Genomic DNA, 24287 nt, shown 5'->3' with positions numbered 1-24287 from the left:
ACGTGACCCTGTGGCTCCCAGTTGTGCTGGGGCAACAGAAGGGCTGAGGATCAGAGAAAACCATCACTGCTCCGGGTTCCTAGAAGCTTCCAGAAGGAGGCAGTGTATGAACAGATGTAAAAGGGAAATCTGCCTGCCATTCTCACCTTCCCTGTGTCTTCTGGGACTAGGCATCTTCTCTCCAAGGCAGACTAAGAGGCTGGGGCCAGGGGAGGTTTCTACCTGTACTCCACACTGTTTCACTCTTCTGACAGTGCTGACTGGACCACAGGGGTCAAGTCAGCACGGGACTACTGGGAGACACAGGAACTCGGGCAAACCAAATAAATCCATTTGTTCTCCCACCCATCACACACATGCATATGCAACACACACACACACACACACACACACACACATACACACACCACGCACATACACACCACACACATACACACACACAAACACAAACACACATCCCCACATACACATACACACACACACACCACACACATACATACCACCATACCACACACACCACGCACACACAACCATAACACAACCACACACACATACACACCACACACAAACACACACAAACACAAACACACATCCCCCCACACACCACACACACACATACACCACACACACACACACCACCTCACACCACATCCCCCACATACACATACACACACACATACACATATACACCATACACAAACACACACACATCATCTCACATCACATCCCACACACATACACACACATACACGCACACACATACACACATGCACACCTACACACCACACACAAACACACATACCACATACACCACACATATACACCACACACACTTTATAGATGCCATAAAGTTATAAAGACCACCTCAAAAAGATCAAGAGAAAGGCTGAAGGAAGACACCAGGAGCACGGTGGGACCCACTCTTTAGAAGGCAACCTGGCAGCCGAGGGCTCTCATCAACAGGGGCGGCTGTGGAAGCCGGAGCTCTTTAATTAACTTTACCTTATTTCCCTGCACCCTGAGGCTTCTGAGCACAGTGAAGACAGAAGCCTAGAGATCCCCAGAGAGCGAGTTAAAGCCTCCTTTCCCCAGCTCAGTTCTGCAGCAAAGCTGTTTGCCCAACCTTGCAAGAAAAGAGAGCGAGCTTCACTCCCAGTGTCTGGGAGCTCAGCACACACTGAGCAGTGTCTCCACATTTGTTTTCTTCCCCTTCTCATAACCCTCTGCCCAGTATCATGCTGGTATTCCCATTTTACGGATGACAAAACTGAGGCTCAGGGAAAGGCTATTTCACCCAGTCTCAGCCACGGAACCTGGCTTCAGGGAGTTAGGGAGATCCTTCAGTGGGTAAAATGCCTTCAGCTCTGTTCCCAAAAGCCATCCTGAACAGCACATGCCTGGTGTCAAGCACCCACAAAGGCCTCCTAAGAGATGCGTTGTCCCTCCGTTGCTCCAGAGAAACATGGTGCTCTGAAGTCTGAGGTTCCTGTCATGCATGCCACCATGGGACTGACATTGGCCCTGTTGCTTGGGGACCCTGAAAATGAGGAGCCTAGAGCCCAGGGCAAGTCGTGAATGGTCAGCTCCACACCACACAGCTGTCCTGACCCTCTCTGTCTGGGCTCTGCCCAAGACAGGCAGGTTCCAAGGTGACCTGGCCACCCTGCACGTGCACATCGCCTGGCCTGTACTTCCTGCTGCCTCTCAGCCTTCAGCGACCTTGCCCTTCCAGCTGGGATAGCACACTCTGCTGGCACCTCTGAGCTTCAGACCCTCCTAGATCCTCAGGGCTCTTCCTGAACGCATCCTCCCTCCCGTTCCCTTCCGTCTTCCCATTTGCTGTACTAGGGCCCAGGCACAGCAGGGTCATAGATGGGAACCAAGCCTCCCTAGGAAACAGCACCTACATCTGGGCAGGGCCAGGGGCTTTGGAGGTCTTCATGGAGAGTGGCACATGCAGGATGTCTACAGAGCACATGGGGTGGAGCACTAGACACGCCAGGGAACAGCCTAAGCAAGGATCCGAGGGTCGGGCTGTGGAGACGCTCAGCCAGGAAAGCATTTGTCTCAGAAGCAGAAGAATCTGAGTTCAATCCCTAGGACCCAAAGGAAAACTGGACAGAGGAGCCTGCCTGTAATCCCATTGCCAGGAAGGTGGAGGCAGAATGGACTTAGCCTTAGTGGTAAGAATCAGGTCTCCAAACTCCAGGTGGACAGCTCCTGAAGGAGACACACCTGAAGTTGATCTCTGGCCTCCATGTATGCATACACACACACACACACACACACACACACACACAGACCTGTGTGCATGCCCACACACGTGCACACATGTGCACAAATATACATGCATACACACAAACACACGTGCACATGATCTCACCCATGTGCATACATGCATGCACATGCACATACATGTGGTCACACACATGTGCACACATGCCCACACACATACAAACACACACAAGACTTGAAGCAGGAGGAAGGATGAAAGGTCAGGAAGCAGAAACAGCTGCTATGTCTGTTGCCTAGGCATAAAGGACAGGGCTGAGCTCTCTCCTCCTGCCTTGCCCCAGCCCCTGCCCAGTTCCAGGCTAAGCCCTCTTCCTCTCAGCTAGTGAACAGGTTGAGCTCAGTGCACAGGGCAAGTGGGCGTCCTGGCTCTGTGTGCTCCTCCTCAGAAGTCCTGGTTTTTCCCTCTGCAGAGAGTGGATCAGGTATGATCCCAGTCAGGTGCAGGAACCAGGGACAGAAGGTTCCTCCCAGTCTAGCTCTCCCGTTCCTTTTCTCTACATTCTTCAGCTAACAGCACTGCCTGGGAAGCCCCAGATGACATTTAAAGGTTCTGCCCCATATCTCCAGTGACCCCAAAAGAGCAGAGGGAAGAGCTGTTTGTTTAACACTAATTATCTCCACCTTTCATGGCAGACTCCAATAGCCTGCCCCCGCCCCGCCATTGCCCACTGCTGCCCCTGCATGCCCAGGGTCTTGATGCCTAGAGGGCTCTCCTGAGAAGCCCCTGGGGTTTCTCAGTCCCAAGACCCATAGCTAGAGTTCCCAGCTCCAGACAGACATCACTCAGGCAACGACAGACTACTTATCAGCAGGGTCTCAGGGGCAACTGAATAAACCACACAACTCAGAGGCCACGTTGAACTGTCACTGTTATTATTAAATATAAATTGTGTATTTATTAAACAGGATCACCGTTCTCTTACCCCTGAGACTAAGCCCCTGACGGTGATAAATCACTAGGCAGGGAGCAGAGATCATCCTGTAAACCTTTCCTACAGGCAGAGTGGCCACTTGCCAGGGAAATCCCCAACAGCCTGGGAACCTCAGATCTAGAGTCTGAATGGAAGGGACAGGAGGCCATGGCCCCAGGTCCCTGTGCCTGCCCAGACTTTCAAAGTTCTCCTTGTGCTCCTTCCTAAGCCCTACCCACACCCCTGTGGCCAGTCAGACCCATTGCTCATAGAAGCCAGGACCTTCACTACCCAGTGAGGCATTCCATAGAGCAGGCCAAGGAGGAGAGGTCCAGACAAGGGAGACACCAGCCAGACAACAAGAAAGTCACCATGCTTTTTCTCCACGGCTTTTACAGCTACGGTGTCCCACAGTGGCTCTGCTGCACAGAGACAAATGCACAGTCGACACCACTGCAAACAGCATAGGGGCATAGAAACTGAGGCATAGAGCGACATTGAGCCCTACCCAGGGTAGATCAGCTTATTTTTCTAATCAACAAGCTGCCTAATTGTTTCCGAGGAACCTGAGCAAAGAAACAAATGAAGGGGGTTAGACTGGCCTCCACTGTTGGCTGGTCAGATGGAAACACCCACTGTCACTCAAGAGTATCTCACTGTCCTTTACCAGGACAGTCTAGCCCCAGGGCCTGTAGTCGGCCCCTCTCTCCTACACAGGCCCCTGTACCCAGCTGGTACCTCTGAAATCATCAGAGACCCTCTCTTCATCCCATCCCCTGCGGCCCCACTCTTCTGCCCCTTCTGCTTGGCTCAGGGACTCCTAATACCCCTTCCCAAACACCCCCTCCTCATAGTCAATCCCTCTGGACAGGTTCAAGTCCAGCCTCAGGGACTTCAGTATCATCTCCAATCCCACCAACTAAAGAGAGAAACTAAGCAGCCCCAGACAGGCCTCAGGCTGCTAGGTCCCAAGGGCCAAGAAGAGGTGTGCCCTCAATGGGGCATAAAGACTTGGTTAACCCTCCAGTATGCACCCCACTCTCCCCCTGAAAAGGAGGCAATGTTCAGATAGATACCCACCAAAGACTACACCTTCTGACCACATGGAGTAAAACCCCACTGGAATGAGCATTGTTCCAAGTGCTACTGGGAAAACAGGCATTTTCGCATTGGAATCCCACTCCAGATCACAGACAGCCACAGCCAATGCCTTCCTCCCCAGAACACAACCTGGGGTTGAAGGAAGCTACATAGGAAGGAGTGACCATGCATGGCTCTGCTGCCCTCTGCATGCTGGGTTTGGGGAACTCACCCATTCATTGTACCTTGTCCCTGAGTGACAGATGCTGGGACCACATGAACACACTCGCTCCTCAGAGCTCCTTCTCTGGAGGAGGCTTAGGGTCTACAACCCCACGGATAACCTAGTGTTCTGGGGAAGGGCTTCTAGGAACCCCACAATACCTGGTCACCCTGAGTAGCTGCTGTGTCCTTCCTGTCAGTAGGAAGTCATCTGTCTCCCCCCACCACCACCCCCAACTCCCCGTGTGAAATCAAGATAACTGTGGCCCAGAGCAGGAAGGCACCTGAGACACTAAGAAAGTGTTTGTAACTGAGAGGAGAGGGCTCTGAAGCCCACACATCCTTTGTAGAACGATTTAGAAGCCTGGGGTCTGACAAAGGGAGAGGAGACAGCTAGTTCAGGATGGGGTCCTAACCTGCTCCTGGGCCTACAGCCAGATCTTTTCCCTCTCTGTGACTTGGTCTTCCGGTCGGAGGAAGTCAGACTAGGAGTCATGAGCCACACCCCTAAGCATAGCTGAAACTCGGCCTCTAGATATTCCACCCACCCCCACCCCACCCTCTCACCCTCATTCTACTCCACCCCACCAACCTCTCAAACTCCACCTTCACCTCCACCTCACTTCACTCTCCCTACCCCATCCCCGCCCCAACAAGGGAGCTGGAGGTTCACAACTTCCGGTTTTATCATCAAATCTTAGATCCCTCAGGAAAATCATCTCATTTCAAACATTTCTGAAGTATCCACCAAGTCCAATAAAACAAACGAAGGGCCAATATGGGTCCCTGGGGTCACAAGTCTGGAGCTTCCCTCAGATCCCTCCCAACTTCAGCCCCGGGTGGTCCCGCAGCACAGTGCGATTTGGGGCCACAAGCCCTGGAATGTTGTTTGCCAGTGTAACTGAAGCCAGGAGGCACCCCCGTCCCTGTACTCAGCGGTCCCTTGGGCATCTGCACTTACATCTGCACGTGCGGTGGCTGGAAGCGGCCCTGGTTGATATTGTAGAAGGTGAAGGCCTGGGTGGGATTGGAGCTGTACTCGTCCACCTCGATGATGAGTCGGCCATGTTGGTGCCGTCGAGAGGCCATCACGTGGGACTGGGAGAACGCCATGCCCAGGCCACAGGGGAGCAGGGCCAGGGCTTCGGCCTTCAGGATGCCAGCATCCCACCTAGTGCGCCACATGGACCTCCGTCGGCCTCCCGGGCATCTCCCACCACCACGGCTGCCACCACCACGACCGGGTCCCCCTCCAGACCTGCGAACAGACTGAAGAGACGGAGCAGAACCATGCGACAGTTAATCTGTTTGGGATTTGTTTTATTTAATGTCAGATGAAGATTTAGAAAGAGGGAGAGGGAAGGTTGGGTGGGGGGACGGGAGGGGGAAAATACACAGTCGCACACAGCTCAAAAACTCATTACAAATCTTTCCATCTCAGCAGTTTGATGAATATACTTTGGTAAAAAAGAAGAGAGAACGGAGGGAGGGGACCATGGGGGAAAAAAGCCGAGATGCCATGGACGGATGCATGCATGGTCCAACATGTTTAAATACTTCAGACATTTTTTTCCCCTCCAACAAGATTCTCCGAGCCTACAGAGTAGCTGAGTCGGGGGACGAAACAATGGCTGGTATTTTGTAAACAGGGAAGTTAAATTTTTATCTTACAGATATGGGGAACAGGAAGGATTCCTCCCACATAACCCCCAAAACACATCCACACAGCCACGGCCACACCCCAGCAAGCCCATGCAGGTGGGAACTGCACAGGGTGAAAATTCCTCCTTCAACATAAATTTAGCTTCAAGACATCTTTCAGATGCACGCAGAGAAAGGGGATTTCCAAGCAGTGGCCTTGCTTGAAATTCCTAGGCTGAGGCAGGGTGGTAGCCCCCCAGGGGTGGGTGGAGGAAGCTGAAGTAAGAGGACTGCCCTCCCAGTGCCGTGCCCAGCCCCCATCAAGGTCCCAGGAACCCCAGATCTGTCAATCTGTGGACCCGATTAATCACAGTGAGAATTCTTGGGCTTGCTTTCTTATTTCTTTCTTTTTCTCTTTCTTTCTCTTTCAGTGGGAAGGCGTGGTTTGCAGATGATTTTACTGGACTAAAACTCCCCTGCAGCAGATTCTGAGGCAGCTGTGTGGAGCCTGAAGGCACAGGACCGGGCGAGTGAGACAGCATCCTGTCCTGGTGATTTCGTGCCTCCTTACTGACACCGTGGTTCCCTCATTCCGGTTCACAGTAATTGTTTAACTGTGTGAGCATGCAGAGACTTGAAGGGTTTTTTGGTTTGGTTTGGTTTTTGTTTGTTGTGGTTTTAGTTTTCATGGGTTTTTTTTTTTTTGGTTTGGTTTGGTGTTTGTTTGTTTGTTTTGTTTTGTTTTGCCTTGTTGTTTGGTGTTGTGCTTTTTAAGATCCCTCCGACAGCCCCGTTTGCACCGTATTTAACCAAGAAGAAAATCACGTAGTTTAAAGGATTCCTGGACACTGGGATCCCAAGCACATTAAAGGAAGAAAAATCCCCTTGCTTTGTGCTTGGAAAGGGAATCGACACACTCCGAAAACAAATTGGATTATAAAAATGACAAAAATTAGAGACTGGAGAACATTTTAATTATGTGCAAGGAGAAACGGGTTATTAATTCTTAAAAAAAATTCTTAATCATACCCATACAAGGCAAAATAACATAGCAATAATCCTTTCTCCTCTCAAAACATGAAGAGAAAGGGGCAAGCAAGGTAGAGTACCTCCATAGTCTCAGGAGGCTGAGGCAGGAGGATTGTGGTGAGTTTCAGACCTCCTCTCAAAAAAGCAAAACAAAACAAACAAAAAAAAAAAACCAGGAGAGCTGCATACATGTAATGAGATACATCTGTAAGCACAGCACTTGAGAGGACAAGGGAGAAAGAGAGAGAGAGAGAAGGTGGTCAGGAGTTCAAAATCATGCTCCCCTACACAGTAAGTTTGAGGCTCGCCTGGACTACATAAGACCTTGTGGCTCAGCAGTTATGAGTTACTGAGTGCTCTTCCAGAGGACCCAGGTTCAATTCCCAGCACCAACATGGCAGCTCACGACCATCTGCTGCTCCAGTTCCAGAGGATCTGACACCTCACACAGACATGCAGGCAGGCAAAACACCAATGCCCGTACTAAAACTAAATAAATCTTTTTTTTTTTTTTGGTTCTTTTTTTCGGAGCTGGGGACCGAACCCAGGGCCTTGCGCTTCCTAGGTAAGCACTCTACCACTGAGCTAAATCCCCAGCCCCTAAATAAATCATTTTTAAAAGGTATTTTTAAATGAAAAAGAAACGGAGGGAGGGAGGGAGGGAGGAAAGGAGGGAGGGAGAGATAAAACATCAGCCCAAAGCATCTGGCCCCATCCTGCTCTCCCCATCTGAGTCACTGTCCTCCTGTCTCACCCTTCGCCTCTGAGCAGACAAGGTCTTGGACAAGGACTTTCCTGCTGGGGTCCTGTGAGAAGCCTGAGTATCTGATGAGGGCAGAGCATTTGTCTCCCTGAGTCACCCCTGTATGCCACCAGCTGTGACCAGTGTGCCCTACGCTCCCTTGGGCTGTCTGGTCACCCATGGGCTCTTGGGTCACCCACAAAATGAAGAGAACAATAATCCCATAGTCCCTGCTTCTTATGACAAGATGATGTCCATGTAAACTGTCACAAGGCCTTGTGGCACACAGCAAATGCTCAACAAAGGCAAGCTGTTATGATCTCACATTAGCCTCTCCCAGGGACCCATCCCAAAGCTTCAAAGATGCTGAAAAAGATGGATGGATGGATGGATGGATGGATGGATGGATGGATGACAGATGAACAGACATACAGACAGATGGGATAGATACATTAACAGATATGTGCATGGATGGACAGTGTCTGGCCAGACTCCTTCCCTAGCACCCAGCACAGGCCTGGCAGTAGATGGGTGTCTAAGGAGCCTCGATCCTCTTCCCATGCCATCCCCATTCCATCAGCCTATCAGGGTGCTGGCCACACTGGGCTTGGATAAAGAGGAGTGCAGGGCCGCACATGTGGGCACACAGGCACCCAGGCACGCAGGCACGTGACCATACACACACACACACACACACACACACACACACACACACACACACACACACACTCACGCTGTCCCCGGGGAAGCAGGTGTCGGCAGAGACACCTCGGTGGAAAAGCTGCCTGGCAGGCAAAAGACTCAGAGAGAAGAGGCAGGCAGAGAGTCCCGGGTGCCGAGCCTACTGTGCCATGCTGTACTTCCCCTGAAGAGGACTCACCGAAGGTCCTGCCTAGAGAAACCAAGGGAACCCGGAACCCAGTGCCTCCTCCCGAGCTTCCACTTCGTGTTTATGGGGCTGTTGCAGTCGCTGCCGCCAGCATACCCGCATTCAGCTCCGCAATCCACTGAGGGAGAAGAGCTTCCCCGGAAATGGCTTTTAGCTAGGAAACGCTCACACCTGGTTCCCAAAACAGAGCACCAAGTGTGCGTGGTGTGGGTGAGTGACTGATTTGAGTCCTGGCTCCCTGTCCAGTGGCGTGACCTAGAAGGTCCAGGGGGAAAGGGGGTCTGTCAGGACTACACTAGGGTGGGGTGAGAGACAGAGATGGAGGGAGAAGAGAGCAATGGAGGAAGAAAGGAAGGAATCCACCTTGTTTAACAAATACATCCTCAGTCCCCAACTTGCCGTCCCTATCCCCTATGCAAAATAAATTAGATAGATAAATAGATACATACATGCATAGATACATAGATAGATACACAGATAGATACATAGATACACAGATACATAGATACATAGATAGATAGATACACAGATAGATACCTAGATACATAGATAGATACACAGATAGATACATAGATATAAACAGAAAACCCTGAAAATGGAAAGAGGCCCCATCCCCAAGGAATAAGGGGGAGGGGGGTAAGTGCGTACATAAACAGAAAATGTGTTTTCAGAAGTAGCTTGTCTCCAGAAAACAGTGTAAAAATGGGGTAGCATGCAGTGAGATTGCTGTACATTGGGTGATCACAAAAGGCATATTTACAAAGATATCACCTATTAGGAGAGGTGAGTGACCCAGCCATGCCCCGAGCCTGGGAAAGACAGTGTGGCAGAGGAGCAGCAAGTTCAGAGGCAGAGGAGCATTGCTGATGGCCCTCCTGTTATTGTCCCTCTGCCTGGTTGTCAACAGGTCTCTGGGATGAAGAGGTCGCAGGGCATGAGTTCCAGTGATACTGTACTGTGGGATGCTGGGCACCTCACCTACATTCTTCCTACTTCTGTATTAGGTCTCCCCTTGGCATAAAAGAGAGGACGGAAGGAGCCTCCTGTCTTCCTCTCCATAAAGCCCCAGTAAGAAAATCAAGTTTGACAGTTCTGGGCCTAGTCCAGCACCGATTGACACATTCCCTCCATTTGTGGACTGGCTTAAGTCTTGTCTCTTCTAAGACAGCCTTTCTCTGGTGTTGACTGGGACACTGAGAAGCAGGCCAAGCTGAGATCCCACTACACAGAAAGTAAAGGTCCCATTTCAGCTCCCACAGACACACCCCAGCTTTGCCTGGCCTTCTGCTGAGGTCTAGACTCCGTCACTACTGCCACTCCACACCAGCCTCCAGGGGTACTTAAAACTCAGTCTGCCCCACTCCCTCTGGAACACCCAACATTCTAGGAGTAGCTGTTGCCCTCCTGGAAAGCTGGCAACCCCAGACACACCAGGACAGCACCTTCCTTTCACTCCTCAGCCCCAGCTCAGCCACTGGGACTTTCTTGGCTATAAGGTATATGCAGGAGCCTCCACACAGGCACTTCTCACTACACTCTGCCCCTGGGGTTGACCATCTGTTTCCTGGCTCAAGGCCTTGGAGATGATGTTCTACCAAGCCTCCTTAGGCTACATCAGAGCCCCCACCCATTGCCCCCAAAGCATCCCTGATCAAAGCCCCCAAAACTGGTCCTGATCCTGCACCTGAGATATATGAGGAACCACTGTATAAGATGATGAATGATGGATATATGCACGGACAAATAGATGCATGCATCATAGATGGATAGATGCAGGCATCATAGATGGATAGATGGGTGGATGCACGGATAGACAGGTAGATGGACGGATGTACACGAGTGGATGCATAGATGCATGGCTGCATGGATGTGTGGATAGACAGGTAGATGGATGGATGCATACATGAGTGGGTGCATGGATGCATGGATGGATACATGTGTGGATGCAGGGATGCATGGATGGATACATGAGTGGATGCAGGGATGCATGGGTGGATGCCCAGATGCATGGGTGGATGCATGGGTGCATGGATGGGTGCATGGGTGGATGCATGGATGCATGGATGGATACATGAGTGAATGCATGGATGCATGGGTGAATGGATGCATGAAGGCATGGGTGGATGATGGATGGATGGATAGATGGATGCACAGATGCATGAGTGGATGTGCAGATACATGGGTGGATGCATGGATGCATGGGTGGGTGGATGAACACACAGATGAATGGATTGTGAATGGATGACTGACAGATGGCTACATGAATGCATGGATACACCCAGAACCTTTGCATCGGAGAGACCATGTTTAAAATTAACTTTCACCACTCCAGATCTGGACTCTTGTGGCAAATGTGCAGATTCTGACTCTCCCTCACATGACTGAGGCTCCAACCCACAGTGAGTACTTAAGTGTCTCATCAGTTCAGATAAGATGGTTCCAATGAAGCCCAGAGTTCTTCCTGGGACTTCTGAGACTTCAGCAGAGATTTTCAAATGACTACAAGCTCCCTCCTCTGCCTAAAGTCCTAGGGGCCCCAGAGCCCTCCTCTCCTGCCTCATCACTATGCAAGGCACGGTGCTCTGACCTGAAACAGGTAGGGAGACACACTCAGTACGCACTCCGTAGGGAGACACACTCAGTACGCACTCCGTAGGGAGACACACTCAGTACGCACTCCGTAGAGAGACACACTCAGTACACACTCCGTAGGGAGACACACTCAGTATGCACTCCGTGACTATGTTTCCAGCTCTGCTGAGCACTGCTCGGCCCAATACCTTCTTGCCCTCCCCTGGGATACACCAGAGACCTGGGACTCCAGAGCTGTGGGACTCCAGAGACCGGGTCTTGTGGCAGAGCTGGGGATAAGAGGATCTGCCTGGTATTCAAGGCCCTAGAGTCAGCAGGAACAGCAGACACCCTGGGTCTCCCACACAAGGAGGCAGAGTAGAAGAGTCCGCAGCCTGAGAGAAACCTCTACTCAGCTGTGAAGCTCACTGACCTTCACGTACCAAAGACCAGAAAGAAGAGAAAGACCAAGAAGGGTCCCTGAGCACAGAGCATCAATAGCAGAGGAGGTGCTGAAGCAAGATGCTGGACAGGTGGACTGGCACTGCCTGGAGCTATATTTATTTTGCTGCATTATTCAAGCACCCACCTCTTCCTATACCATGGCTTCTCAAAGTCTATGACCCCCGGACAGTGCTGATTGCAGCCTGCAGGTCCTGGGCCATAGTCATCAGCCTCGGCCTAGCTCCCAGAAGTGTTCAGATTGGAAAGGTAAGTTTGCCTCTGGCCAGATCAAAGGGGAGCACTTCAAAAAGCCACCTGTGTATCTCTTCCAGGGACACCTTTAACAAAAACAGAAGCAAGGACAGTATAGAGGTGCCAAGTCTAGAACTCGACCAACCATCCATGGCTGAACGGGAGACACCAGTCATCACAGCAGCAGCAGCTGCAAGAACTCCAAGTCGAGCTTCCCTTAACTACTCTCCCGCATGCCTTGACTGCAAGCAGGGTAGCAGGAGCATTACAGCCTCTTTAAACCAGCCAGTCCAAAGTGCCGTGATCACACCGGGTGCTGGCTCAGAGCAAAGCTACACGGAGCCAGCTCTGGAGAGATGCTGCTTGTGCAGGCTTTTGTTAGAATGTAGCAAATGTCACCGGAGAACAAACAAAAAACATACTAACGCTCCCTGTGTGGTCGGTCCCCACAGGCAAAAAAGACAGCTGATAATACTAAGCAGAAAAGTCCTGAGGGGTCTGAAGTGACTGGCCAAGGCCAGCATCAGCACCTGCAGCCGAGCCTGATGACCAGAGTTCTGCCCCCACCGATCCATATAGTGGAAGGCCTAAACTGACTCACACAGGCTCTGTCCGTTAACCTCCGTGTGGGACGTGGCATGCACACACACACACACACGTTTTAAAATGTAATGGGAGGATTTTTTCAAACCATAATCTCCATACTAGCTCAAAACTCACTTTCGACTGTATATTCTTTCCTTATTTCGTCTGAGCATTAAAAATATGCATTTGACTAATGCTGAACTGAAACTATCATAGAGGATACAAAAATAAAATAATAAAAAAAAATGCAGAAGGATTCAAAGAAAGGTAAAAGAAGCAGCCCTGTGACAGGGTGGGGTGGCAGGGGAGGTGAGGCTCAAAGCCCGTCTCACGAGGTCCCGAAATAACTAACAGGGCCTGCGTCTGGCCTCCCTCTGTATCCACTGCATGCCTCCATTGACAAGAAACCTTGGCCGGCAACTGGCATCCAAGGCTTGGCAGATGAGCGGGGGAGCTGAGTGGCAGCAAAGACCCACACATGGAGTGAAAAGAGACCCCATGCCCCAGAGAGGATCAACCACAAGTGACTTTTTAAAGCATTTACCACTTAAAAACCTTTTAGCCGGGCCCGTGTTGAATGCAGGACTATAAGATTTTAAAGCTCCTTTTCTAATTCCTCAGCCGCCCCTCCCCCAAGTCAGTGCCGCTTCCTTTTCTAATTATGTACTTTTATTCCAGAACCATCGAGAGTGCTACTTACTGGATCGTGTCCTGGCTGCCACAAATAGCTGCTCACTTATTCCCTTCACTGGAGACACAAATTCGGTGGGTTCACCCAGCTCATCTCCAAATCCAGACTAGTCTCCGTTCCCACCGCACGCACGGGGACTGGAGGCGAGCAGAAGCTGCCCAGCCCAGGCAGAGAAAGAAATACATCTACAAACCAGCGCTCCACTCCATAAGCGACTTCCATATCATCTAGCAGAACCACAATCGTGAAAGGAACAGAGAGAGGACCCATCCCATGTTTCCCCCTTCCACACAGCACTGTGTGTTAGTTATCAAAACAGAACTCTTAGAGGCCTGAGCGCCTGCGGGGCTGTGGCGAGAAGCTGCTCAATAGCGGTCTCCGACACAAGCACACACACACACACACACACACACACACACACACACACACAAAGAAAACAAGGGTTAAGTGTGTAATAGTCAGCACTGTATCACACACACACACACAAAGAAAACAAGGGTTAAGTGTGTAATAGCACTGTATCACACACACACAGCTCACACTCAGCACTTTAAGGTGTTACGTGGCTGGGGTGGAGGTAAGGCACGGAGGACTCAGTGGCTTGACATGCAAATCCAATTTGCGAAGAAAGTAAGTGTGGATTGAAGGCTCTTGTGGAAATCTATTAGACGCCTCTGAGGAATAACCACGTCAGCGCTGTCAGGGATCCGCTCAGGAGTCCTGGGGTGAGGGGCTGCTTCAGAGACAAGCTCGGGTCTAATTTTTTTTTGTGCTCATTTGGGAATTTGCAATTAAGGATTAAACTTCTAAAGTGTGATCAATTAACTAATGTGCCCAAATGACAAAACCTACACAAGGTAAATTCCATTCTCCACTCCCAAACCCAGACTAGGCAGGAAACCAGGGGTGGGCGTGTCGGGGGAGAAAGCACACTGGTCTTCTCCACAGATGCCCAAAAGCACAGAGGAGGGAGCAGGAACCATGCAGGAAGGGGCTTGCATTTCTCAGGTGTGGTGCATTACACAGCTTTGCGGCTGTAGCTTGGTACAGGGGGGAAAGAAAAGCAAGAAGAGGAAATGGAAAGGAAGGGGGTGATACGCCTGTTGGAAATAGGAAGCCGACATCATTCTCTCCTTAGAGCAACAGAATGAGCCCGGTGGTGCTGAAAGCCCCTCCATAGGTACCAGCCCTGCCTCAAGGCCTCTCAAGACAAGGGATGGAAAGGGGAGGGCTGTGATAGGTGGGTGATCTTGCAGGTGTCCGTAGTGAGGAAAGGAAGCAGAAAGGAGAGAGAGAGAGAGAGAGAGAGAGAGAGAGGTGTTCCATACATGTTGAATGACCAGGTTCTGACAGTTTACTGGCCAAGTTCATGGAAGAAAAGTCCACAGAGAAGACCCCTCGCCCCAAGTCACTATTTGAGTTCCAAGCAAACATATAATCTTGACTCGTTAATTTTTTTTTTTTTGGTCTGTCTGTCTTTTTGTTTGTTGGTTGGTTTTTTGTTTTGTTCTTGTTTTTAAGAAATTGGGATTGCCCCGCTAAGTGTTGAAAATAAGAACAGAGCATAATTAAGCCTTCTGTCATTAGAGGGAAAAAAATTGAAATAAAGGAAACCATTTGTGTCAGGGACATCCTGCCAGCCAGGTCACCAAGACCGCCACAGCGAACTGAATGAATCTGGCAGTGCTTCTGTCTGGTGCCACCTCCAACGAGGGACTCGCTTTCTGGCTGTTTCTTTTTCTCTCCTTCCCTAGGAGTTCCTTTGGCATCTCACTTCTTAAGCTCCTCTTCAGACTCAACCTGAGCAATATCAGTAGCAGTCTCCGTACGGTGCTAGCAGGCAATATGGTGATATGAGGGTAGATAAACACCAGGAGCCAGGATGCAGGGAATGGCTTTCCCCATGCTGGGCACAGCCTATGCTAAATGGTCCTTGCTTCAGAAAGTACCACCTTTGCCTCCCTTTCTCCCTGGACCCTGGGTGTCAGATGTATCTAGCCAGGGGGTACAACATTGTGGTAGAAAGGAGGCCCTGTGAGCAAGCTTGCCTTTCACCTCGAGGGGCCAGCAACTTGGCTCATGGGTCAGGATATGCCTGAGAACCTATTTCTGGGCCTGAGCCCCAAAGAAGGCAGGGCTGGCTATAGGCCCCTTCAATTCTGAGGTGCAGACAAAGGTTGACTGGAAAGAATTCCAGGAACAGGAGCGTGCTGTAGGGCAGCCACATGCAAAGACCCTCTTTTTGTTCTGGTGAGGGAGGGTTAGCGGGAGAGACGTGTCACGTTATCACTTGAAGGATTTTGACAGACAGTTCCGGGATAAGGGAGAAACTCCACCCTTAACTGCTGCACTGGGGACTTGAAAGGCATTCACTAACCTCCGCTAATTGCATGTTTTTCTGCGTGTCATATTTACTTGTTGGAAGACTTGCCTGGCCCATTCATTTCCTCTACCCCACTCTTCGTGACCACTCGCAGGCCTGAGGTTGGAAGACTGAAGGCATTCGAAGAGATTAAACACCAACTACATTTTGGCAATGGCTTCCTCCTTTCCAGAGGTCCAGAACCTGCTGATCTCACCCCCCACCCCCCACCCTACCCCATCCTCCCTATGCTTCTTCAGTGAAATCCAGCCTCCATCCTTAATGGAGGGAGCTGTGTCCTGTGTGTGGTGAACAAACAATCGGCTGCCACTGCCTGGGTGGACGGGTAGCAAGTTCAAGAGAGAACGAATGAATTCACTTTGGATGGGTGAAGTATTTAGCAGCCCCATGGGCGGACCAAATATTTTTATAAAGCTGATTTACTTGAGTGCAGCCCCAAGGATCTGGCAGTGTCTTCCTGATACAAACTGGGCCCTTCGAGAGACTGCTATCTACTACATAAGCCTAGACCTGGTCCAGTGGTGCCTAAATTTGAGGCATCCGTCTGGGTGAGCGTGAATCAGCACACCACAAAGCGCTCACCCCTCAACTGTGTCACCAACACGCCCCACTCGGGGCTGACCCTCATCACCGTAAAGGAATCTAATTTACTCTCCAGATCTTCCCAAATCCCTCAGGCCGAGGAGTAAATCAGGAGGCATCCCTACTAACAACCATTTCCGAACACACGATAATAGATGTTCAAGACCAAACATTGTCTTTTGAGCGGCCATGGGCCAATTAACACTGTTCCAACTCTCGGGAAACTGGAAGAGACTCAACCATTTCACTGAAATCCATCTTGAGCAAAAGGGGATTTTTTATACGTGTTGAGGGGCTGCCACTCGGAAAGCCAATTTGCAGGGAGACGGGTGGCGCACAGATTAGCATGCATGCTCCCACAGAGCAGTCCCCTGCAGACTGTGCCTTGTTCCAGACGCCTCCCTGTGACCACCAGCTCCAAAGCCTGGTGTTATCCCCTGCCTGGGTACCCTACCCAGATGGTCTCCTAATGCCTTGGCTTCTAGCTGAGATGGAGCAGTCACCTCAGAGACTGTCCAGCCCCAAGGCATTTTTAGTCCCGTGCCAAGTACTAGTGAAGTTGTTTTAATTTTCCTTTGGCCAAGGCCAGTTGGGGTGTTCACATGATTAGTGCCTGAGAGGTCCTCCCCCCTCCAACAGCCCCCTAATATAGCAAGTCTGCCACCACCATTCATAAACCTGCAAGGAGCCCAACCATTCAACGTTGCCTCACTTTTGTTTGCCGGGTTTAATTTTATAATTGTTAACAGTTCGTTCTCCTCCCAGCCACTCAGGGGAAGAAGTGGAGGGGCAGGGGGGGGGGCTGCAATTCTGAAAAGATGCTGAAGGAAAAAGGACAGTCCAATAGTGAGGAGGAGACAATCCCACCAGACTAGCTGGACGGGGATGGCATCCAATTCCAATGTGTTGTGTCCTGACTCCAGTGAACCTGGAGCCTGGGCCCAGGGAGGGGGTACGGGGGAGGGGGTGATGGAAGACCACTATCTTCAACTCCTAAGACTCATCTCCTAGCCTCTTTCACACAACATCACTCCTCTGTCCCTGCCTGAATCCAGGGAGGCTGGGCTTGAATTCTCTCTCCTGTAGCATGTCCCAAAATAAACACACAGAAGCCGACCAGCTTTTAGCTCGTCCATGAAATACTGTCCTGAAGGACTGGGTGCTGTCTGGTTAATCGCTGAAGCCCCCGAGGGGGCATAGCAGAGAGCAATAAGTGTGTTGAATGAGTGAAGGAAGGATGATGAATGGGTAGATGGGTGGATGGATGGATGACGCATGGATGTTAGCGAAGTTCCCAGCAGCAAAAGTAGCCACTTGACCAACATCCGTCCCCCTCCTCACCCCTCTCCTCCGAGTGTCAACAGAGGCTGGCAGCACACAGTAGGCCCCCCACAACAGGAGGTGGCTATTGTTACCACCCCCATCATCACTTGCACCCCACCAGCCCTCTTCTCCCACCCGCTACTCCAACAGCAGCCGACCAGCCTGGGAAAAGTTTCACTGACCGCGCGGCCCCGACCGAGCCCCCTCCCGTCGGCACCGGCCCCGCGGGCTGCGCAGCGGCGGTGGCCGACCCGGGGCCGCGCGCCCCAGGCAAGGCAGAGGCGGCCAAAGTAACTTTGCGGGCGCCGCGGGGCCCCCGGGTGCGGGGACAGGGTCCCGGCCGCGCCCCCTCCGGCCCGCCGCCCTCGCCCAGCCCGCTCACACTCCCGGCCGGGCCGGGTCCTACCTGGCCCCGGGCTCCTCTTCGGCGGCCGCGAGCAGCAGCGCGCGCGGAGGGCGGCGGGGGCCCGGCTCCCGCGAGGGCGGCGCGCAGGGGCGGGGGCCTCTGCGCCGCGCGGCCGAGGCTGCGAGTGGGAGCCAGACTCCTCCTTCGCGGGGCGGGGGGCTCCCCGCGCCCCCTCCCCCTCCCCCGCCCGGCTCCGCGCCGCCCCGGCCCCGCGCGCCGCCGCGCCGCTCCGCCCGCGCGCCCGGGCCCCGCAGGAGCGCGATCGCGGCCTCGGGCCCCGGCCCCGCGCGCCCTCCCGCCCGAGTCCCGGCCGCCACGGCTGCCCCGGCCGCGCCTGGGGCCTCGGCGCCCTCCCGGGCCCGGAGCCCGCATCCCGCCGCTCAGGGGCCGCCCCGCGCCCTCTCCACGCAGCCCCTAGCCCCAGCCGCCGAGCGCCTGGAGAGGGGAGCGGGGCGGGGCGCCCTCACCTCCGGAGCCGCGCGCCGCGCTAGGCACCGCGTGCAGGGGCGTGCGTGGCTTCTTCCCGGTGCCCGGGCACCCGCTCCTCCGCTAGAACATAAACCTGGGGCCACCGGGGTGCTCTGTCCCAGGAGAGAAGCGGACACTTCCCCCTACCCTCAACTGGATCAGGCCAGGGTCCTCCAGCTGAGCCTCTTCTAACTCCTGATCTCCCAGCCCTGGCCTCCTGGGTGGCCCACAGTGGCCTCACCTAGAAACCCAGAACCAGCAGGTAGGTAAGCCAGTCTGGGAGGCAGAGAGGATGAGAGGTATAGGTCTCTCCAGTGGGAAGTTTGAGAAGCTGAAGAACCCCTTGACCCTAGACCAGGCTAAAAAGGAGTCTACAGGGCCTAGCATGGGCAGGAAACAGAAGCCACTCTGGAGTGGGCCTCTCCCCACAATGGAAGTTAGGAGGAAGGCCCACCCAACACCCCTTAACCAGTGTTTGTGGGTCCTTCTACTTGGCTCATCCAAGAGCTTACCATCTCTCTCAGATGGTTAGGGTCAGACCCCCAAGGACACCTCAGTTGGCACTGGGGCCTGGGTTGTTCCGAAGGAGAGCCCAGTCTTGTGAGAGAGGCAGAGGGCACATGTGGGAAGAGGGGACAGCCACCGGGATGGCTTCCTGAAAGTGGAGGTGCCACAGCAAATAAGATCACACCCAGGCTGGATAAAAACCTTCTAGGTAGAGGGTGGTACAGGCCAGCGTCAGGTGGGCGCCATGGAGGTGAGGTTCCTGGGTGCCTGGCTAAGCCCATGGAGTTCACTGGGATGTTAGGGAGCCATTGAAGAGAAGATTAGGGCCAGGCCTTGCTATAACCAAGCCTGGGTTTTGAGGGAGCTCATTCTGGTATCGCAGACAGGGAGTGAGCCTAGTTGAGGAGAGGCTAGGACAAAGAAACTGTTGGTATAGAGGTTCCTCCCAGTAGAACCTCATTTCTCTCTCCTGCACTCTGAAGAACTCACCCTGCAGACCCTTCCCTCCTAAGACTGCAACAACACCACTTTGTGCTTCAGAGAGCATCTCTGCCTATCTGAGAGACAAGGCTGCAGCTCAGGACACCAGCCTGCTCTCCCCGCTGTCTGCCAAGGGTGCGGCTGGGCATGGTCTCTGGGGGACAAGAGCAGAGACACAGGACATTCTTGTGACTGTTGTCTTCCAAAGGCTGGATTCTCCCAGAGTTCAGCTCCCAGAATACCATCTCTTACTGTGCATCTACTGAGCATCCACTGTCTGCCTGGCACTCGGCCTGTTGTTTCGAACCAAGTGTGAGCTCGCCACCTCAGACCTGGGCACTGAGCTTGAACACACAGTGCCTTACTTAACCCCCATTTCCTCTCCCCAGGGTCTGATGCTATATCCACAGGGTCTACTAATTATCAGTGAATGGCTCTAAATGAGGAGCACGGGGTGGACAGGACAGACCCGCTCCTAAATGAGCAGCCCATTGGGGCAGACAGCAGACATTCTGCACAATGGGAAATTTACCAACACAGTGGTCTCATTCATGGAGACGGACAGAAACGGCACCATATCCTCACTGTTGAACCAGCCAGGGAAGCATTTTCTAGATGTTTACTGAGGAAATGAGGGTAGACTCTCGCTACCCAGTCACCTCCCGTCTCTTTCCACTAGCCTCAGCCTTTCTAGATCCTGATACAGTAACACGGGCTTCATCTGAGACCCCCATGCTCAGAGGCCAAGAAGGAAAGGGCACTCATAGCCACAGAGTCCCCCACCCCCACCCCCACCCCCACCCCCACCCCCAGTTCACTGTACCGTGACCACTCCCCAACTCCTGAAATATGCCTTGAACACAAATTCAGATTCTTGCTCTGCCCCTTAAGGCTCTGACTCAGAACTTTGATCTCTCCTGCAGTTCAGTGGATCAATGGCCTCTGCCTGGAGGACAGGGCACTTGGTATGCAGTTGGCACCTGCCACTGTCACAGTTGCCGTGCCATAGGCTTTAGGTACCAAGTGTGGGGATCTAAATTCTAACCTCAGATTTTCGCTACCTTGTCTGGGACCTTGGGTATTCTGATGTTTCTCTAAATCTCCATTTTCTCATCTTGAGGAGTACTACGGGCTATGGACGGAGAACAAGACAAGGTAGGGGAAAGACCCTGGGAGCCCCCTGTATTGATCTCTAGCTAGAATTCCATGGCAAGCCAGCGAGATGTCTCAGCTGGGAACAGTGCTTGCTGGTAAGCCCAAGGACCCACAAGTCATCTCTGACCTCCACATGTGCACTGTGGTGCACACACACAGATAGATAGATAGATAGATAGATAGATAGATAGATAGATAGATAGATAGACAGACAGACAGACAGACAGACAGACAGACAGACAGAGGATTCTATCAGGCCACAGGAGCCTCCTCAATACCATAGTACTAACCTCATGTGACCCATGAAAAGCTAGATGGAAAGCAGAAGGGTGTTTCTGGACTGAGAAGCCACCCCTGTCATCTACAGAAACTAAGAGGTCACATCCAATGACTCACAAGGAGACAGGTCCTGGCCACTGATGCCCTTGGAGTCCCCACTTGCAAGCCACTGATGGATGGCTTTGAATATTGGTACTTCCGTCCTCCGGCCCTCCGTGATGTCCAAGTCCGTCGTGTCTGTTAAGGAACTTCCCCAGCTGCTTTGTACCGGCTTATTTTTGCAACAGTCTGGCATGGATCCCAGCAGGAGGCAGCCTCCCCACAAAGGGGAGGAAGCCTCAGTTGATGGATTAAAAAACACGGGGTGGGGGGGGAGGACGGCCCCCCAAAGATTTCAAAACCTGTCCAGCTAGTGTAGTCAGGTTGTGAGACCAGCCTTCACGGTACAGTCGCGTTCCACCGTCCCTTCTATTAGTTCTGCAGTCTGGTGCCAGGCAGCTCCTTCCTGTGCTTTTGAAGCCCCCACCTTTCCAGTCAAGTTCTTTGGGTCTCAACTGAGCTGTCCAGGGTCCTGGGTGGGGTAGCTCTTGAGTCAGTCTTTCCAGAGAAAAAGCACAAGGGCTCTCGTTATCCCAGGGCCGCTCTGGGAAAGGCCACGAGTGCCCGAGGGCTCCAAAAGTAGAACAGAGTGTCCCTAGTCACACATGGCTGCTGTGCCTCATGTGACCCCGCTGACTCTGGAGAAAATGATCTTCTCCTTCGTTCTTGAGGAAGATGCTGAGCCAAGGGGAGGAGCTTGTGGCAGCCTGCGCCCTCCACAGTGCCCCAGCTCTGGTCACTCTTGCCCTCCACTCCAGGGTGAGTCACTGGGGCAGGTAAGAGGATCAAAGAGGGACACACAGGTCATAGCTAAGGTGCTTGGTCTTTGTCTTTGGGTCATAGCTCTGGGAGGACCCTCCTGGTCATCCCTTGGCTCCTGCTCACCTGGCCACCTGTTTACTATTTATTAGTGAGGGTATACACACACACAACACACACACACACACACACACACACACACACACACACACACACTCTCAAGACATCAGTATCCTCCATCATCTTCAAGACTAAATCCTATATGAAGGGTAGATGATTTAGGCCACAAACCCTCTTGAGCCTCTGGGAAACTGCATCCTCTTTGCCTGAGCCTGTGAGACTTGAATGGAATTGAGAGCCAACAGGGCAGCTGGGCAAGCCTGGCATCCAGCACTGCCAGCCACCAGGAATACCCTGGAGCCAGTCCGTGCACCGCACAGTGCTGCCCCACCCCCTCCTGCCAGAAGTCCCTTACTACCACCATTCTGGGGGAGGCAATTTAACCAGCTGGGGACAACCTTGCCTGAGGTGTCAGACAGGCTTGAGCCTGCCTCTGGGTCCTGGGCCAGGCACTCTCGTGTTGTCTCACCTGTAATAAGATGCCTGTCTCATAGTCTGTGCCAACTGTGCCAGGCATGGATTCGGAACTGCCTCGGGCTCTCTTTCTCCCCCAAGCACCTCAGGGAAGGCCCCAGAAGAGCCAGCAGGGCCTGCCGAGCCCTCCCTGTTGCTGCAGCCCTGTGCTAGTCCCTGTTGGAACCCTGGCTCCATTCCCTCTGCCCAGAAGGTAATCAGTGAACGTAAAACTCCCTAAGATGGGTCAGAAGGGGGCCCCAGTAAGCACCCTACTTTCAGAGGTGTCTGAAATGTGAAATGGGGTATACTAAGCAGCCATTGATCCAGAATGAGAGAGGTAAAAAGAACTTATTCAGACAGGGTCAGCAAAGCTAAGGAGACACGAGAGAGGATAGAGAAGTCTAGTTGAGCCACTTCTCTCCCTGTGAAAGGACACACTTGCTGGGGACTCCGTCCCTGGTGCCCAAAGCCTCTCCAGGGCTGAGGTGCCGTTCTGGGATCTTCTTGAGTTTGTCTGTCCCTGGACTCCTCCAGCCACCCTCCAGCTGCCCCTCAGTAGCCTCGCCACAGGCCTTTGTCTGCGTCTTCTTGGAGACAGATATGTGCCATTGACCTGTAGCGGGCTGAGACCAAGAGCAGCCCTTGGTGGGTCAAACTGGCATGTGGCAGTCGTCCACACTGTAGTTTGAATGGTTCCTAGCAACAAGTTTGGATCTGAATCACCAGGAGAGGGAATAAAGAGGCCCTTGCACTCCAGCCCCCACTATACAGATAAGGGAAACTGAGCCACAGTTAAAGAAAGAAGTGTAGGGTAGGAAGCCCCTGTTCCCAGGTGAGGGGAGGGGGACAAACAGCTCCTAAAGATTTCAAGGGGACAGGACTAAATTGTGCGTTTTCTCAAAGGCCCTGATGCCACCCCACCCCACCCCACCCCCAGCTCTAATTCACACAGATAATGCCAACTTTACAGATGAAGTCAGAGGACTGAGGGATAGAATTAAATGGGGTGCATGAGGACCCTCACAACCTCCCACGCCACCCCATGTTCCCCTGATGTGGTGGTGCTGTGGGAAGCTAAGGGAAAGAAACGGGGTGTGTGACACCTCACCTCCCACACACCCCACTCTATCAGCCTGCTTGTCCAGCCTACCACAGAGTAGCCCCTGAGCTGTTACTATGACAGGCCTTAAATCCTCATCCTTGTCTCCCAGGTGCAGAGGACACACTGGCCCCAGGAGGATGGGCTTACCCAAGACCATGAGCAGCAGCTTCCAAATCTTTACTTGCACCTTCCATGAACTTCTCATGGACCACACCCACCCTTCCCCAATTCCCCCAGTCACCCTTGTCTGGAGACGAAGTCACTGCTAGACTACGGTGTCCCATGGCTTATAGTTCTCTGCTTCATCCTGCACCAGAGGGATGGAGCCAGACAGGGACTGCAGAGAAACCCAAGAGCAGGAACCAGGGTTGTGCAGTGTTCCATGTATGTTTGCCTAGCCTGTATCAAGCCCTAGGTCCCTTCTCCTGGTACTGGAGGAAAGAGGAACAGGGAAGAAAGGAAGGTGGGAAGAGGAGGGAGAAGAGGAAGGGAGGAAGTAAAACAAACAAACCCAACAGGTGTCCACAGCAGATATCACTAATTGACCCCTGCAATTTCTCTGATTAAACCAAGGGCATCATCATAATTCCTGCCCTGGGCTCCAGGCAGCCACTACATGGGGTTGGCACTGGATGCAAAGTCCACTTGGCACTCTGACAAGGCCAGGGTTCTCTAGCACAATCTTACCATTCTACACCTCCCTCTGCTCCGGCTCAGCTGGATCAGACCCAAAGCTGGCCCAGAATACCAGAACACTTGGCTGGAAGGACTGTTTGACGACCTCTGGGTACAGAGATACAGAGCTGACCCACTTCG

The 24287-nt window shown here is 52.6% G+C and overlaps 1 protein-coding gene across 11 annotated transcripts in view; it reads right to left on the bottom strand.

Moving 5' to 3' along the window:
* Mpped1 (metallophosphoesterase domain containing 1) overlaps positions 1 to 21674 on the bottom strand; it is an 83472-nt gene extending 61798 nt beyond the window's left edge. The window contains exons 1-2 of one of the 11 annotated variants that reach the window (XM_087558262.1): positions 20947 to 21674; positions 5470 to 5777 (exon numbers count right to left, since the gene is read on the bottom strand). In XM_087558262.1, coding sequence (XP_087414388.1) covers positions 5470 to 5693 — 224 coding nt within the window. In that variant the 5' untranslated portion in view covers positions 5694 to 5777; positions 20947 to 21674. 11 annotated transcript variants of the gene reach the window in all.
* Between the last annotated feature and the right edge of the window lie 2613 nt (positions 21675 to 24287).

The sequence above is a fragment of the Rattus norvegicus genome, chromosome 7 (assembly GCF_021556685.1).
Source record: "Rattus norvegicus strain SHRSP/BbbUtx chromosome 7, alternate assembly SHRSP_T2T, whole genome shotgun sequence".
NCBI lineage: Eukaryota > Metazoa > Chordata > Mammalia > Rodentia > Muridae > Rattus > Rattus norvegicus.
Note: the sequence above shows the minus strand (reverse complement) of the source record. Positions and strands in the feature narration are given on the sequence as shown.